General features: G+C 37.3%; 2 protein-coding genes across 2 annotated transcripts; both read left to right on the top strand.

Annotated features, from left to right (window-relative positions):
• The first annotated feature begins 392 nt into the window (after nucleotides 1–392).
• On the top strand, nucleotides 393–4979 carry mrpl42 (mitochondrial ribosomal protein L42). Its single transcript, XM_047804105.1, has 5 exons — nucleotides 393–548; nucleotides 3890–3950; nucleotides 4157–4241; nucleotides 4315–4478; nucleotides 4821–4979. The coding sequence occupies exons 1-5, from the start codon at nucleotides 476–478 to the stop codon at nucleotides 4864–4866; spliced, it is 429 nt and encodes a 142-aa protein (XP_047660061.1). The 5' UTR covers nucleotides 393–475; the 3' UTR covers nucleotides 4867–4979.
• An 8937-nt stretch (nucleotides 4980–13916) lies between these two features.
• Nucleotides 13917–15250, top strand: LOC113645634 (olfactory receptor 1-like). The gene is made up of 2 exons (XM_027151348.2): nucleotides 13917–13950; nucleotides 14178–15250. The coding sequence occupies exons 1-2, from the start codon at nucleotides 13917–13919 to the stop codon at nucleotides 15248–15250; spliced, it is 1107 nt and encodes a 368-aa protein (XP_027007149.2).
• Nucleotides 15251–19095: the final 3845 nt, after the last annotated feature.

The raw sequence follows: 19095 nt of genomic DNA, 5'->3' as shown, positions 1-19095 counted from the left end.
CACAAAATGCAGTGAAAAGAGATTTCTAGAGAGATTTCTATAAAGACTTTGTTTTTCCATAGTGATTTTATTTTTTTAGAATTGTGTTGCAATAGTTGGGGGTTTAGAGGACTTTGAGAGCCGCAGAAACAGAGCTTACACCTGAGAATCCCCTCCAGCACAGGACCCCAGTGTCATTACAGTAATAATAAACACCTTTCTCTCTCACAAGTTATTATTAAATTCTTACATAGACTTATTTATCTACACATTGTGTGAGTCAACACTGACACATGAAACACATGAAACACTATTATTATGTTAGGAGGCATTTATTTTGTCATTTCACTATAGAGCTGAGAGGAAATACTTTAGAACAGCGCATGCGCGAATGCGACGCGTTTTCACAGCGACATCTATTATTATTGCACCGGAAACTGACCTCAGATCCGTTCTCGCTGTGTGTTACAGGTTGTTTTTTCCCCCGTCAGGAATAATGGCGACCTGGAGACAGTTAAACCGGTTACCGTTCATTCTTAACGCAAACACAAACTTACTTCAGATCAAAGGTAAAGAGTTAAAATCACATTTAATTCTGATGTTTGTCGAGTTATTATTATATTTGTGAATGTGAGGATACAGTTTAAACCCTGTTGTGTTAAACCTGCACACTGTGAGACTCAACATCATACACTAACTGTGTGTTCATGTGTGTACGTGTGTGTTCATGTGTGTACATGTGTGTTCATGTGTGTACATGTGTGTTCATGTGTGTACATGTGTGTTCATGTGTGTACATGTGTGTACATGTGTGTTCATGTGTGTTCATGTGTGTTCATGTGTGTACATGTGTGTTCATGTGTGTTCATGTGTGTTCATGTGTGTACGTGTGTGTACGTGTGTGTACATGTGTGTACATGTGTGTACATGTGTGTTCATGTGTGTTCATGTGTGTTCATGTGTGTACATGTGTGTACATGTGTGTTCATGTGTGTTCATGTGTGTACATGTGTGTTCATGTGTGTACATGTGTGTTCATGTGTGTACATGTGTGTACATGTGTGTACATGTGTGTTCATGTGTGTACATGTGTGTACATGTGTGTACATGTGTGTTCATGTGTACATGTGTGTTCATGTGTGTTCATGTGTACATGTGTGTTCATGTGTGTTCATGTGTGTTCATGTGTGTTCATGTGTGTACGTGTGTGTTCGTGTGTGTACATGTGTGTTCGTGTGTGTACATGTGTGTACATGTGTGTTCATGTGTACATGTGTGTTCATGTGTACATGTGTGTTCATGTGTGTTCATGTGTGTACATGTGTACATGTGTGTACGTGTGTGTTCGTGTGTGTACATGTGTGTACATGTGTGTACATGTGTGTTCATGTGTGTACATGTGTGTTCATGTGTGTACATGTGTGTTCATGTGTGTACATGTGTGTTCATGTGTGTACATGTGTGTACATGTGTACGTGTGTGTACATGTGTGTACATGTGTGTTCATGTGTGTTCATGTGTGTACATGTGTGTACATGTGTGTACATGTGTGTTCATGTGTGTACATGTGTGTACATGTGTACGTGTGTGTACGTGTGTGTTCGTGTGTGTACATGTGTGTACATGTGTACGTGTGTGTTCGTGTGTGTACATGTGTGTTCATGTGTGTTCATGTGTGTACATGTGTACATGTGTGTACGTGTGTGTACATGTGTGTTCATGTGTGTTCATGTGTACATGTGTGTTCATGTGTGTTCATGTGTGTTCATGTGTGTACATGTGTACGTGTGTGTACGTGTGTGTTCGTGTGTGTACATGTGTGTTCATGTGTGTTCATGTGTGTACATGTGTACGTGTGTGTACGTGTGTGTTCGTGTGTGTACATGTGTGTACATGTGTGTTCATGTGTGTACATGTGTACGTGTGTGTACATGTGTGTACATGTGTGTTCATGTGTGTACGTGTGTGTACGTGTGTGTTCGTGTGTGTACATGTGTGTACATGTGTGTACATGTGTGTTCATGTGTACATGTGTGTTCATGTGTACATGTGTGTTCATGTGTGTACATGTGTGTTCATGTGTACATGTGTGTTCATGTGTGTTCATGTGTGTACATGTGTGTTCATGTGTGTTCATGTGTGTACGTGTGTGTACGTGTGTGTTCGTGTGTGTACATGTGTGTACATGTGTGTACATGTGTGTACATGTGTGTACATGTGTGTTCATGTGTACATGTGTGTACATGTGTGTTCATGTGTACATGTGTGTTCATGTGTACATGTGTGTTCATGTGTGTTCATGTGTACATGTGTGTTCATGTGTGTACATGTGTGTTCATGTGTGTTCATGTGTGTTCATGTGTGTACATGTGTGTTCATGTGTACATGTGTGTTCATGTGTACATGTGTGTACATGTGTGTACATGTGTGTACGTGTGTGTTCGTGTGTGTACATGTGTGTACATGTGTGTTCATGTGTGTTCATGTGTGTTCATGTGTGTACATGTGTGTACATGTGTGTACATGTGTACGTGTGTGTTCGTGTGTGTACATGTGTGTACATGTGTACATGTGTGTTCATGTGTGTACATGTGTGTACATGTGTACATGTGTGTACGTGTGTGTACATGTGTGTACATGTGTGTTCATGTGTGTTCATGTGTACATGTGTGTTCATGTGTGTTCATGTGTGTTCATGTGTGTACGTGTGTACGTGTGTGTACGTGTGTGTACATGTGTGTTCATGTGTGTACATGTGTACATGTGTGTACGTGTGTGTTCGTGTGTGTACATGTGTGTTCGTGTGTGTACATGTGTGTTTATGTGTACGTGTGTGTACATGTGTGTACATGTGTGTTCATGTGTGTACGTGTGTGTACGTGTGTGTTCGTGTGTGTACATGTGTGTACATGTGTGTACATGTGTGTACATGTGTGTACATGTGTGTACATGTGTGTTCATGTGTACATGTGTGTTCATGTGTACATGTGTGTTCATGTGTACATGTGTGTTCATGTGTGTACATGTGTGTTCATGTGTACATGTGTGTTCATGTGTGTACATGTGTGTACATGTGTGTACATGTGTGTTCGTGTGTGTACGTGTGTGTACGTGTGTGTACGTGTGTGTTTGTGTGTGTTTGTGTGTGTTCGTGTGTGTACATGTGTGTTAATGTGTGTACATGTGTGTTCATGTGTGTACATGTGTGTTCATGTGTGTACACGTGTGTGTGTGTGGGTAGGTAGGTGTGTACGTGTGCGAACGTGTGTGTGTGTGTGTACGTGTGTGTTAATGTGTGTACATGTGTGTACATGTGTTTTCATGTGTTTTCATGTGTGTACATGTGTGTACATGTGTGTACACGTGTGTGTGTGTGGGTAGGTAGGTGTGTACGTGTGTGTACGTGTGTGTTAATGTGTGTACGTGTGTGTTAATGTGTGTACGTGTGTATAAATGTGTGTATGTGAATGTGTGTACACGTGTGTGTACGTATGTGTGTGTGTGTACGTACGTGTGTGTGTGTGTTAATGTGTGTACGTGTGTATAAATGTGTGTACACGTGTGTGTACGTATGTGTGTGTGTGTGTGTGTGGGTAAGTGTGTACAAATGTGGGTACAAGTGTGTACAAATGTGTGTATAAATGTGTGCACGTGTGTGTACATGTACAAGTGTGTGTACATGTGAGTACTTGTGTGTTCTATGAAACTGTAAGTGTCTCTCATATAGGACAATCTGAAGCAATACAGAAAGACCTTACAGTAAATATAACAAAACCCTTAACATTTAGATCTGTGTTGTTATTCTTCATTTTAATGACTATATGTAATGTGTGGTGATTATTGTGTGTATTGTGTTCATGTGAATTCTGTGTATATAAATATTTATATATATACTTTATTCCCCTTGTAGCTCAGACCCTGTCATTTCATCCAGCGTTAAGAAACCAGGCGTCTGCTTCTGGTGATAACAGGTAAACAGTTTCAATACGTTCTTCTAATATCATGACTGAGCTCCTAACTGTAGTTTGTAGACGTTTCTGGATATTTTTACAGCCCTTTGTGTTTGTGTTCTTGTTCTTTTCTGTTACACTTGGCCTGCCTTATATCCAGGCCTTGGCTGACACACATTAATCAATAATGATTTGTTTACATCCATCTTCTCCTCTTTCCTAACCAGGGGGGTGGAGATCGGTGTGACACGTGACAGTGAAACTATAGTGTGTTTCCATCCTGCCCCAGACATCCCCTATGAGCTGACAAAGGTAGCGGTGTACTGATCGGCTTATTTAGTTATGTTTGGTTGTAAAGTTTTTACATTGTAGTTTTGTTCTACAGCCCATCCCCAGTCTGGGTCCTACACTTGATTCTACAGAAACACATGATCTAGTTTTAAAGTCTCAGCTCAATAAGGATGTTTTAAATGACAAAAAGATGCCAGCTATAGAGGAGCTTGCTAAGATGTTCTACACCACAAAGCACCGCTGGTACCCGGTCGGACAGTAAGTGCAACATTATTCATTAGTTTGTAGAAGATTGGAATTTCAGTCCCAGTGATTTGCATGATTTAAAGCTTAATATTGCAGTTACATGAAGTGCTAAATCATAGTGATCCATGGTGATTATTTATGTGATCATTTGATCTGCTGCTGTTAGTTGTTTTGTCCTGATAAATGATTCACAATCCGATGAGTCAGAATTGTGAAATAACTTGTAACCAGGAGGGGAGAAGATGACGAATGACCGTCACTGAGATGGGCAATCTAAAAATAAAATAAATGTTAACAATTTTGAAAATTGTAGTTTTTGATTTGTGTCTGTGTTTTATTTTATTTTTTTTGCAGATATCATACAAGGCGCAGGAACCGAAATCCTCCCAAAGACAGATAGTAATGTCAGATGTCAGAGTTGTATAAATGTTAATTAAGACTGATAATAAATTTGTAACCTGCATTTTGTGTGAACAAATAAAAACATTACAAAAGAACTGCGTAAGGAAACAATGTTGTTGCATGCATTTATTTCTCTCAAATGACTTTTTACAAAGAATTATATTATTGTATTATAAACCTTTGCTACTAAAACACCTAGCTACCAGCTCGAAAAGACCTTCATTACATTCGCTTTGTAATAACACACTATGTAACAATTTTTTGCTGCATATTATTTATTTTTTAATTAATTGTGCTTCAAAAATATAGAAAATTGCTGCTACTTTTTGTCTTTTCAGGAAAAAAATGTGTTAATAATACTAATGTTACACAATTACTTTACCATTGGCTTCCTCCTGTGAATAAATAAACATGCAAAACACATTTTTTGTATAAATAAGCCACTGGTTAGGCTGTGAATGTGAAGGAAAATAAAGAACAAGGAGCTTTCCACAGAAAATTTAAAGCACGTGTATCACAAACCTAACATTTGTTATGCCTGGAGACCCACCAGCCCTGTGGTGATGCATGGTGGTGGCAGCATCATGCTGTGGGGACCGGGTATCTTCACCGGGCATCTTGTTTGAATTGAAGGATGAATGAAGCAAGTTACTTTTAGTATTTCCTTATATTGTGGAAATACTCCATCCAGTCTGCTAAAAAGGTTTACAAAGAGCTGTTGTTCAGAAAATAAGCAAATAAATAAGTAAATAATAATTTGGGAATAAAATTATTCATTCATTCATTCATTCATTACCGCTTATCCAAACTTCTCGGGTCACGGGGAGCCTGTGCCTATCTCAGGCGTCATCGGGCATCGAGGCAGGATACACCCTGGACGGAGTGCCAACCCATCACAGGGCACACACACACTCTCATTCACTCACACACTCACACACTACGGACAATTTTCCAGAGATGCCAATCAACCTACCATGCATGTCTTTGGACCGGGGGAGGAAACCGGAGTACCCCGAGGAAACCCCCGAGGCACGGGGAGAACATGCAAACTCCACACACACAAGGTGGAATAAAATTAAATTAAAAAAAATTTCTTACAAGAAAACAAGTGATGGAAAAAAGGACAAACTTGTTTTGAATCCAGATGCAGTAATAATATTTAAAATAATATTAATAATTATTAATTAATAATGATAAAGTATTCAGTAATAAAAGGTTCAGGCAAGAAATTGATAGGACAAAGACCTACAGAACAGAATGACATTTTTAAACATGTTATAGTTTGCCAGTCTTTGCAGCTCTGTTTGACTGACCTTCAGGTCTGTGGCCTTTTTGGAAACATTAAACCTCTCATTAAAATTAGGTGCATTCGCTATAACCTGCCTGAAGTTGACCAGTTTTTGGAGTTTAATGCAATGGCACTGTTTGTACACCAGAGGTCACAATTAGTTTAGGTCACACCAGTATGTATAGAATCAGTACAGGGAAAGTCTGGGTCCCTTAGGCAGAGACTCAGTGACAAGGTGAATGAGTGACATGTCAGTGTCCCCTAAAGCACCTAGTGTGTGTGAGACTACTGAAATCAGTCGTCAGGTGTTTCTACTAATCAATGTTTACTGACCCCAGGGCCATAAGCAGAACATTCATTCAGAGTTTGTGTCTGTTGTAGATTTAGTAAGAGTTTAATCAGAAAATAACAGAGATTATAAAATGTGACTTATTTATACTATATGCACTTTGTCACTCTAGTGCATGAAATATAAAATATTAACTGTACGGTACAAAAATCCCCTAAAGTTATAACACTGATTGTTTAACCATCTGATCCCACTGAGCTCGATAAGGTGACCGATGTTCTGCTGCACTCTAGATAATATAGCAAGTTTTAAAAGAGGCAATAATTAAAGAGATAAATGTAGGACTCTGGTATAATATTCCTAGCAAATCTTAAGCTATTTGTCCAATATTGCAGCTGTTTTTGCACATATAGTACAATATCTCAGCCATTACGCACATACTATACAATATTTCAGTCATTTGCTGTTTTTTTTTTTTTGCACAGTTCTATATATTATCCCAAGGACCTGCTGCTAATAAGCTGTGTTCATTCTAACGTTACTGCACGAAATATTGTTTGAACATTTAGTATTCACATACAGTATGTACACCGGTCGGTCGGCGCTGTTTCTGTTACTGTTTATTGTCCTTTGTTTATTGTATTTTTTTACTTTTTGTATTGTCTTGTAACGTTTTGTCCTGCACTGTCTTGTCTGTCTTGTCCTGCACTGTCTTGTCCTGCACTGTCTTGTCTGTCTTGTCCTGCACTGTCTTGTCTGTGTTGTTTGTCTTGTCCTGCACTGTTTGCACCAGGTTGCACAGTTTCATTTTATGTGGCTAAGACTACTTACATGTCCATAGCCCTGTCTTTGTCCTATGTACTGTAGCACCATGATCCTGGAGAAACTTTGTCTCATGTCACTGTGTACTACAACAGCTATATACAGTATGGTTGAAATGACAGTAAAAAAATCCTTGACTTGACTTGACTTGACTTGACTTGACTTGACCATGAGTTCAACGAGTCACTAATACTTGAAGACAATGAATAAATTCTAAAGTAAAATTTGAATGATCAATAATTAGAGCTTAATTTCCATGAAATATGTTTATATACATCTCTTATTCTGAAGTTGAAGTAATAATAATTTAATAACTATAATAATTTCTTAGTAACTAATAATACATTATTACTAATAATAATATTCTTAGTAATATTACTAATAATTATTTTCACTAATACGTTAGCAGATTTTACCACACTTTCTAACCGAAAAGTTAGCTGACGATCAGACTGCATGCTGTAACATGACATTTTACAGACACGCTTGATTCAGTTTTTATCCCCATCTCCTAACATGCTAAAGTAAGCCCATGACCAAAAAAGTGTTTCTATGCAGATGCAGAACAATGGGCAGTAAATCGAACACTTAAGATGACTAAAACACATCACGCTAAACATGACTTAACTGCTAAAGACACATTAATTCCCTCAGACATTCCCAGAACACACAGCAGATCTAAGTAAACTCATTAACTACAGTAAATTGTCTGCTTTTCAGTAAATACTCTGTATTTGCCTAATATTTTCATTTATTCCACTGAAATATTTCAGTAAGTCATCACTCCTACATATATTTGTTTTACTACAGTATAAAATTAGAATGTAGGATTATTTTTGTTATTATATTTGAACTGAGATGTTCTGGAGCTCATGAGGCTTTCCTTCCATGCTGTTTGTAACACTAATAAATGAGCTTTGCTGCTTTTCTTGTGATCTTGTTTTAAGGTGCACTTGTGCTCGTTATATCAGAATGCTAGTTCTTTTCTCCTCCAATTATTTTTCTTTTAAGTGGAGCTATTAACATTATCTAGACTGTCTGGACTAACTCTTAGCATTCAGTTACCTAAACTAGGTCTTGGGGGCGGGACGGTGATCCAGTTACTCTTAAAGGCTATTGAGTTTAAAAAACACCTAAATGAGATGAGATTCAGACCGTGGATGATATACAGTATAATTAAAATGTATTATTATTATTATTATTTTTATTTAATTTGAATAATAATATAAGCCCAATAGTGTGACCACCAGTATGAGTGGGTCTTATTATGTTATGATGAACTCTTACTGAATCTAGAATAAACACATTACAGTATCAAAAGGATTATTATCAGAACATTAAAGTCTCAAATTAAAGCTTCATAAAAATAAATAAATAAATAAATAAATAAATAAATAAATAAATAAATAAATAAATAAATAAATAAATAAATCTATTAGATTTCTATTAGATGAAATCCAAATCCATCAGAGGAATTACGAATAGGGCCTTGGGGGCTTGTAAATAATAATTAGTGGAACTGACTCAGTGGCCTTTTTTCTGGCTACACATTATTTTAGATCTGAATTTATGTCTAGGTAACACTAGGTTTGTCAGACATATGGATTTATCATTATAAACAACTATTTATATTAAATAAATAGATAGATAGATAGATAGATAGATAGATAGATAGATAGATAGATAGATAGATAGATAGATAGATAGATAGATAGATAGATAGATAGATAGATAAAGAATTTCACCTATTCAATTCAGTGAATTATTAGTTGTAAGTAATAAACTGCAGCAGTAACAGGAGCTAGGAGATTAACAAGCTTATAACAAGCTTAGGTTTTGTTTACTGCATTCAAAACATTCATTAGTAATGGACATTTTGCTTATTATTCATTAGTGATTAAGTTTAAAATTAAGATTAAGTTCCATGAAATGCTGGAATTTTCCTGAATGCTTAGATGCATATTATAAGTAAATCTCTAATTATCTGGAAAATCTTTAGCAAATTTCATTAAACAAAAAAAGAGCAAAAGGAAGAATAAAAGTCAAGAACAAAAATCGAGAAATCATCAGGAAAGAGACTGTAAACACTGCTGGGACCTAATAATACATTATCATTATTCTTCCAAATCTAGATCTTAATTTTCTGACAGAAGGACTCGGCCAAACTCAGACCCAGCAGGATAACTTTGCTGCAGCACAATTTTTATTTTCTCTCTCTGAGACTTCGCTCTGCATCTGTTCCTGTGGGTACTTCACTTCCTGGTTTTCCGCCTCACTTATTGTCCACGGGGGATGTTGCAGGCCTGTATCTTTGCCTTTTTCTGTTTTTCTTTCTTTCTTTTTTTTCCCCTCCCTCTCGCTTGGTCTTTTCTGCTCGGCAGTGGACATCGCTCGGGCCATTTGTGCTCGGCAGTGGACATCGCTCGGGCTATTTGTGCTCAGCTGTGGACATCGCGCGGGCTATTTGTGCTCGGCTGTGGACATCGCGCGGGCTATTTGTGCTCAGCTGTGGACATCGCTCGGGCTATTTGTGCTCGGCTGAGGACATCGCTCGGGCTATTTGTGCTCGGCTGTGGACATCGCTCAGGCTATTTGTGCTCAGCTGTGGACATCGCTCGGGCTATTTGTGCTCGGCTGAGGACATCGCTCGGGCTATTTGTGCTCGGCTGAGAACATCGCTCGGGCTATTTGTGCTCGGCTGTGGACATCGCTCGGGCTATTTGTGCTCAGCTGTCATTCAGCCCTTCTGCTCAGCTGTGGATGTCGCTTGGCTCCCTCTGGCTGCTTGGCTGTGGACATTGCCCACTTTCCTCTGGCTGCTCGGCTGTAGACGTCACTCTGCTCCCTCTGGCTGCTCGGCTGTGGATGTTGCCCGGTTCCCTCTGGCTGCTGGGCTGTAGACGTCGCTTTGCTCCCTCTGGCTGCTTGACTGTGGACGTCGCCCCCCCCTGGATGCTCGGCTGTGAATGTCCCTCCCCCAACCTACCTCGCTATGTGGATCCCGATTCTAAAAGGGTTCATTGCCCGTTTGCACTTTTGGGTGTGTTTCTGGCTTGGCACATCGGGAGCCACGCCTTGAGGGGAGGGGTACTCTCAGGAATTGGCCTGAACTTTTCCTGTTTGGACACTAGGGAGACATTCTTGCAGTTTGTTTATCTGTGCCATGTGTCTTTTTTTTGTTAGCCCCGCCCTTTCCTTATTGATTTACCTTCGTTATTTTTTTCTAAATAAACCCCCTTTTATGTTATCCTTGCATTAATGTCAAAACACCAAAATTACCAACATGAGCTAATTCCATATACATACCCATTGTACCGGAAGACTTATGCCTAATAATAAAGCATGCAATCAAATATTATACCGGTAAAATCCACTATGCTCCCCTTCAGCATGAAATTTATCAAAACTCCAGTACAATCTCTCCTCATCCTCATAAGCACAACCTACAATATTTGCCAAGCTGCCAGAAAGGCATAAATTCATATTAATAATAAAATTTCCCATTTCATTTACTTGCAGAATAACATCCCTAAAAATCACAATACTTATAATACAATAAATTAAGCACTGCAGTTAACCAAACACACTCCCCTATGGCACAATGCTACACACATATAAACACGCTATTAGGTGCCTTAAAGCCACAAACAAACATCACCTCTATATAATTTTTCTGTCTCTCTGAGAATCATGGAATAGTAATAATAATAATATATAAATAAAAGTATTTCTACAAGTCATATCTTCTATATCTAAGACCACACATTAGTCATCCTTACATTTGAGTCAGAATTTCTCAATATCCTGCAACTGAAGAAGTTCTACTAAAAATAGATCCAACTCTATAGTTACATGTAAGATCATGTAAAACGTGGGAAGATGACCTAGCAGTCACACCCAGATATTATCGGTCATGAATATTACTACGAAGGTTAATAACACAAGTCGACAAATAAAATAAACCATAGAACTCAGTACACGGGTCATAGGATGCATAAATGACCTACAGGGACTCTGCATGTAGTGTGGACCAAATACACCAGATGATTACATACATACTGTACCATATGGGGATGCACAATAGTTACTGTAAGTGCTTCTGAAAACAAATCACTAAGGAAATATCTTGTTTTCTAAATTGCATCATTCCACTCTCACCTTCACTATGCTTACTTAGAGACCAATCCATCTGGGATCAACATAACAAAGCAAAACACAACAGTTTTTCTTGCAGCGCTATCACCAATAGAATTATGCTAACAAAGTGGAATTAAAAAAATAGCATTAACATCACACATAAATATCACACAATAATGGTACAACTCTCAGTCTTTATCAAAAATATTACTACCAAATCTAATATTTATAATATAATATAATATAATATAATATAATATAATATAATATAATATACCAAATCTACCTCATCATGACACCACTCATCATGTACATACACCAGGAAATCACAGCACAAGAGGTAACTACACAGTAGGCAGATCACAAAACCAAAGCAAATCCACTGCAAAATGTCATTGTGCAAAAATAAGATAATAAATCATAATATATTCTTAGGAATTCTTAATACTTATTCATTCTTATGATCTCAGGAATTCAAATCTAAATGATCTGCCAATGGACTGAGAAAATTTTATTTGATATTTGATATTTGATTTATTTGATAAGACATCTTAAAACAAGAATATAAAACTTGTGACAAAGACATTCTTAACATCTTGAAACAAGTAAATATATATAAAGAAGAGCCCTAACTATTGTGTCAGGGATCAGCCCGGACTTCCGGCCATGTGATACTGTTGTTGTTGTTGTTGGTTGTGACGTGTCTGCCCCGCCTTTGTCTGCTCCTCCCTGTCTCCACACCTGGTCCTAATTGTATCTCATTGTCGTTTGTATTTACGTGAGCCTCGTTAGTTACATTAGTTACGTTGCGTCATTGTTAAGTGTCGTCATTCATATTGTTTTAGTTATCGTCATTTACTGTCTTTGTCTTTATCATTTATTAAACCCCATTCATTTGAAGCTATCCTGAATACGGGTCCGTCTCCTTCCTTCCCTGGTTGTGACATATTGTCACACATACATTACAGCACAGTGACAATCTTTCTACACACATCCCGACTTTGGAGGTTGGGGTCAGAACACAGGATCAGTCATGATACAGCACCACTGGAGCGGTGAGGGTTAAGGGCCTTGCTCAAGGGCCCAATAGTGGCAGCATTAAGAGCTTAACATCTTAAGCCACCACTGGCACTTTATATAGTTTAACTAGTAATAAAACTGTCTCAAACTAATAATATTTTACTCTGATCTAGTTCATTTATCTTAAAATAAAACATGCGCAACAAAAAAAAACATTCATTCCATTGACAGAAATTAAACTTTATATAAATGAACTCAAGCGTCATTCTGACTATTGCACATCATTCTGCACATCTTCTCATAGCCCTCATCCAAACACTGTCCTGATGTCCATGTTGTGTCTTTTCTATTATTTTGTCTCATCCACTGTCCTATTTGTACTGCCCTAACAGTATAATCACCACTCACCCATACATGAAGTACACATCAACAAATATGAAGTCAAATAAATAAAGTTAGAATGCTAAGCCTAAAGAGGGATGTGGTGGTGACAAGACTAACCAACTAACCAACCAACTAACTAACTAACTAGCGAACTAACTAACTAACTAGCGAACTAACTAACTAACTCCCTCCTTAACACCATATCATTGTGGCTTGTTTACCAGTTGATGCCATCTTGTTCTTACTTTGCTATTCTAGTTTTATCTCGTGTTCTGGTTGTGGATGAAGATTGTGTAAGTAAAGGGGTAGATAAAACACTGACAAGTCTACTCATGTTTAATCCTTAGTACACAATATAGGCAACAGTTTGTGAACCCCTGACAATCATGTGTGGGCCTTGCCAGAAATACTGCCACAAAATAGGAAGCAGACATTATTTTTAACCTTACAGGAACACCAGAGACCCAAACCCAGGTGTAATGGGGAGTAAATCTGGAATGACTGCCCACTTTGCCCTCACCCTATTTTGCACATTTTGTACACATTTGCTACTGTATTTGTTAACAGTTGTATTTTATACCATTGGTTTTCATCAATATCTGTTTACATCTTCATTTATCTACATAAGCTTACTCTCTGAATCATCAGTTCACAATGTATGTGTGTGTGTGTGTGTGTGTGTGTGTGTGTGTGTGTGTGTGTGTGTGTGTGTGTGTGTGTGTGTGTGTGTGTGTGTGAATGTTTGCACATTTTAAATGAGAGAACCTTAATTGCATTGTTCAGCTGTACAATGACAATATAATATTTTATTCTATACTATACAGTGAACACTGTTTTCAACTCACTGACATACAGGCAACACTGATGCAGTTATAAGGTACTGCCTGTTGCACTATGTCACATTGTTTATACTGTCTATACTGTTATTGTGGATTCTATCACTAACTTTTTAATTACTCATTGTTTTTAATATCAGGTGTCATAAGATTTGCCATTTCTTCTTTTTGTTCATTCATTCATTCATTCATTCATTCATTTAGAAATGTTTGCTAAACTTTAACACCTTACTTATCAACTTATTATTAATGTTGCATATGAATATGAATAAATGGGTGGATCCACCCTTTTCAGTTTGTTCAGAGGTGTGGCCAAAAGATATGACATTACTACATAAAAAGTATAAATGTGACCTGAATGTGAGGTCTGAAGGCATTATTACATGCATGAATTAACTGGACCAGTTAGAACATTAAAAAAGTATAGACTTTTCATTAAAATGTGTTTTGGTGTAATTTAATGCTAAATTATGTCATTTGAAGATAGAATTATTATATTATAATTATGTGTATTATATGTGTTTATATAAAAGTACTTCTTATTGTTTTCCACAGGGGATTTCACCAAACAGGACCTGACATGACTCTTACGCCACCTTTACTCTCTGCAAATGTGACATTTGTTCGTCCTTCCACTTTCTATATCAATGGATTTTCCAATATTCAACACACAAAGTATTACTATATATTTCTCTGTACTGTCTATGCAGTGACAATTTTAGGGAATTCTTTTATAATGTGTACCATTTATCTAACACGTGCCCTCCATACGGCAAAGTACATTGCTGTGTTTAACCTGGCTCTGTCTGATTTAGGTGGCAGCTCTGCTCTTATTCCAAAGCTTATTGATACCTTTCTGTTTGGGAATCAAGTCATATCATATGAAGACTGTCTGGCAAACATGTTTTTTGTCTTAATCTTCATGACCTCACAATCTCTTACTCTGCTTGTTATGGCCTATGACAGGGTAGTTGCTATATGTTTTCCTTTAAGGTATAATGCTATTGTTACCAAAGCAGCAATGACTTTACTTATTGTTATTACCTGGATTATCTCTATAATGATTATCGCTCTACTTGTAGCTCTGATAACCAGGCTGTCCTTCTGTAGATCTACAGTCATCAACAGCTACTTCTGTGATCATGGTCCAATCTATGTATTAGCTTGCAATGACAACATTATAAATCGTGTCATGGCTGTACTCTCTTTTGCTTTGCTGGCTTGTCTTCCATTGATGTTAATCTCTGTCTCATATATTTGTATTGGCATTGCCTTGCTGAATATCTCACATGGTTTTGAGCGGAAAAAAGCCATGAAAACCTGTACGTCCCACCTTATTTTAGTGGCTTTATTTTATCTGCCATTTTTTGGCACCAATGTGGCAGCTCTTACATCGTCTATAACTGTCAATGATCGGATAATCAATTCTACTCTGACACAGACTATTCCACCCATGTTAAACCCCATTATATATACGTTAAAGACAGAGGAGGTCATGCATGCTGTTAAAGTGCTGTACAAACGGGTCAAAGCAGCAGTGATGTGTGGTGTGACCAGTGGACAGGTAGTTCACCCTCGGGTAGGGCAGGAAAAAATAGTTGTTTAATAATACTTACAATGAAATATAATGATGTGTCCACATACTTTTGGCTTCCTTTGTTCTTCCTTTGCATATCTAGCACTAATGTTATGTAGTTTATATATAGATAGATAGATAGATAGATAGATAGATAGATAGATAGATAGATAGATAGATAGATAGATAGATAGATAGATAGATAGATAGATAGATAGATAGATAGATAGCCATTAGCCATATATTTTGATTTAATAGATCCCTCATGCTGAAAACAGAACAACAAAATGTATTCCATGCTTGTATCTTAAATTCAATAAAAATGTTACCGTTTGTAAATAAACCTTGTCATTTTACTAAATTATTATAATTCAGGTTCAAACTGTGCAGGAACAAATGAAAACTCAATATATTGTTCATTCTTGTCTTTGATTAATAATTTCTAGGCATTAACACATATCACAGTGTTTATTTTGGACTTAAAATAAATAGCTTAGCAATGTGCTTAAAATATAGCAAAGCAAATTTTAATAACAGAACATTAAAATATAGTTTTCGCTTTCTTTAGTTACATACTCCATTAAACTGGCTCTAAACAGAACATATGCAATTTGATTAAATTTTGATGGTATATATTATAATCATGCAACTACTCAACTCTCTCTCTCTCTCTCTCTCTCTCTCTCTCTATATATATATATCTATATATATATATATATATATATATATATATATATATATATATATATATATATATATATATATATATATAAAACAAGTGAATGTGAATGAAACAAGTGAATCACACCAGATGCTCAGTGCTTCATTTTTGTGGCCCGAGAGCTTTTTATTTGACTGCATGCCATAAAACCAGTCCTGATTCACACTTTAAATCTTCCACAGTTGTATTATTTCAGGCTACACTTGAATACAGAGTAAATACACACTAAAAATGGAAATGGAAAGTAATTCAGAGTCTCTATATGGAGTATCGATAAGTACCCATATCGTGTAATGAGCGATGGTTTCACACCAAAAATGTATTTATAATAAATACATTTTTGGTGTGAAACCATCGCTCATTAGAACACCAGGTACTTCTCTATCACTCAATTTAATACAGTAGGTCAAGAATTTTATAATGGTTTATTACCTGCCAAAGACTTAATAATTTAATATGCCTTTTCCAATTGGATAGGTTCTATAATTTTGTAATGAATAATTTGACAAAAAGTAGATAAATTTTTATTCATCCACATTACATTACTAGTAATCCAAATAATAATAATGCACAATGTTTTAGGAGTTAATTTTTTACTGCTTGAATAGTGGTTAAAAAAGGTTATTGGAAAAGTTGTTCTTTTCTATCAGCAAAAGCAAATTCATCAAATCGCTATTTTATGCTAATTTTAAAGTATTGAAATGTGGATAAATGACAAGCCACAGCCATATGGAGACTCTGAATTACTTTCCATTTCCATTTTTAGTGTGTATTTACTCTGTATTCAAGTGTAGCCTGAAATAATACAACTGTGGAAGATTTAAAGTGTGAATCAGGACTGGTTTTATGGCATGCAGTCAAATAAAAAGCTCTCGTGCCACAAAAATGAAGCACTGAGCATCTGGTGTGAGATTCATTCACTTGTTCATCAGTTAATTACTACTCATTTCATCCTGCTCATTCTGTTTTCAGTTATTTGTTTATATTATTTCGAATTTCATTAGAAAATATCCCAAATGCATACGATTTCTTTGCCATCTGCCTTGACTAGCAGGAGCCACACCACATTCTACCTGTTTAATCAATTGATCTTGACTTTCAGTAGACTCGTGTGTGGCGTCTACTGTAGTTGTTTAGAAAGAAAACCAGCCTCAAGATTAGGAGTTTATATTCTAATTATATGAGTGTCCATAATATTTATATAAATCCTGATATAATAATATATATGATAATAACCTTGGCTGACCGCTGTGTAAAGTAGCTTGAACAGGATACAGTATGTTAAAACACCAGTCTTCTTTGAAATCTCTTCCTGGAAAAGACCTTGCTAATGCAACTATTACTACCTTGGGTCTTGTTGTTGTGCTCAGTTTTGCCATTGTGTTTGACCTGACTTTTACATCCTCACTTTCTGTAAATGTACAAATTGTGCAAGGTGCTGGTTTAAAGCCAAAGGATAGTCACACCATATATTGACTTGATTTTGATTTTTCTTCTGTTCGCTCATTCTGATTTTGTAAATTGATAAAAATAAACAATAAAAAATATAGCATTCTTTCGTTACATTTCTTCACACCTGCCTAAAACCTTAGCACAGTACTCTATGTGCATGGTAACACATTTCTTTTTATTAAGGAGTGTGTGATTATTTGTGACCAGATTGTCAAAACTTTTTTGTAAGGAAGTGACATGCTGCCACTCTTTGGTCCCTAACTTACTTAAATAGGGATGGTTTCATTGTGAGTGTGTCACTGTCAATCAAAGTTCAATAAGGCCATGGTTGCATCCCTAACACTGAATCATCAGATTGTGCTATTGACCATCTGCCTGGCTCTATGTCCCCACAGGGTCACCTGTACTACCTGACAACCCTTGAGATGAAGGCCATGAACAATCATCTCCAGCAATTTCTGGGATCTGCCAACATTTATCCAGGACTAAAGTTCCAATTGCTGCTCACTTACATCGGCTCACTTCCACCCTGCAAACATTTGTCTGGACCCCTGAGACCGAATGTGCCTTAACACTCAATAAACTGTTTACCTGTTTATCCTGACCTGCCATATTCCACTCTCTCAAGTCCTCTAGTGGTGCCATAGCTCCAGGCTGTTCTGTAAACCCGGCACTGCCCGCACCCTGTCAGTCCTCCAGCAGCACTTCTGATGGCCATTATTTAAGAAGATTGTCTGGGAGTTCGTGCCAGTCTGTCTGGTCTGCTCTCAGCAGAAGACACCCAGGACCCCTCCAAGCTGCCTTTCTCCACTCTTTCTTTGTTCCCAGGCATCCTTGGTCTCACATATCCATGGACTTTGTTACGAGCCTACCCCTGTCGGCTGGACACACCTCCATCATCTCTGTCGTTGAACAATTCTCCAAGATGCTTGTATCTCCATGCTTCAGCACATTTTTCACCAGCATGGCCTCATACACAACATCGTCTCTGACCGAGGCCCCCAGTTGACCTCTTCTTGTTTAAGCCTGAAGGACTGAGAAGGAGATTGGTTTGTCCTGGTCTATGGGGGCTTTCTAGGTGGTGGCAGTGCTGTGATTAAGGTGGAGCAGAGAACAGCAGGAGGAAATTTGGAGGAGTAACTCAGATGAAGCAGTCCCTGTGTGGTTATAGATTTGGTAGAGCAACACTGTTTGAGAGAGTATAAAACAACCACAGATCTTTTTTTAAATCAGTTTATTGTCTGTCCCTCTCTAATTTTAACTCAGGGAAGCTTCAGGGAATAGTGACATTCAATCATCTCAGAAGCTTTTAACAAAGGAAATGATATGCCAAACCTGTTAGGGATCTCGCCCCCTATTGCAGGTTTTTCGCCTACATGACCTACCCAACCAAAAGTGGTACAGCTCCCACATACTTTGACACACAGGGGTGAGCCTGGTCTCATTGGAAAGGAGAGATTCTCTAGTTTCAGAAACTAGTGTCAGATTGATTCTAGGCCTTACTGGCACAAAGTTACAGAGGCTAGAATGGAAGGTTTTCATTTCCGCCTGGGTTGTTTACCTGATAAACTGATTAATCTTATTTCTCTGGAACATGTTAGGGACCAAATAATAATAATAATAAAATAATAATAATAGGGTCATAGCCACATGTCTTTACTTTCACCAAAAAAAATTTCAACTTAAAAGACCCAAAAATGGC

The sequence above is a fragment of the Tachysurus fulvidraco genome, chromosome 19 (genome assembly GCF_022655615.1).
Source record: "Tachysurus fulvidraco isolate hzauxx_2018 chromosome 19, HZAU_PFXX_2.0, whole genome shotgun sequence".
In the NCBI taxonomy this organism is placed as follows: Eukaryota; Metazoa; Chordata; class Actinopteri; order Siluriformes; family Bagridae; genus Tachysurus; species Tachysurus fulvidraco.
The sequence above is the reverse complement of the archived record's forward strand: the minus strand, read 5'-3'. Positions and strand labels throughout refer to the sequence as shown.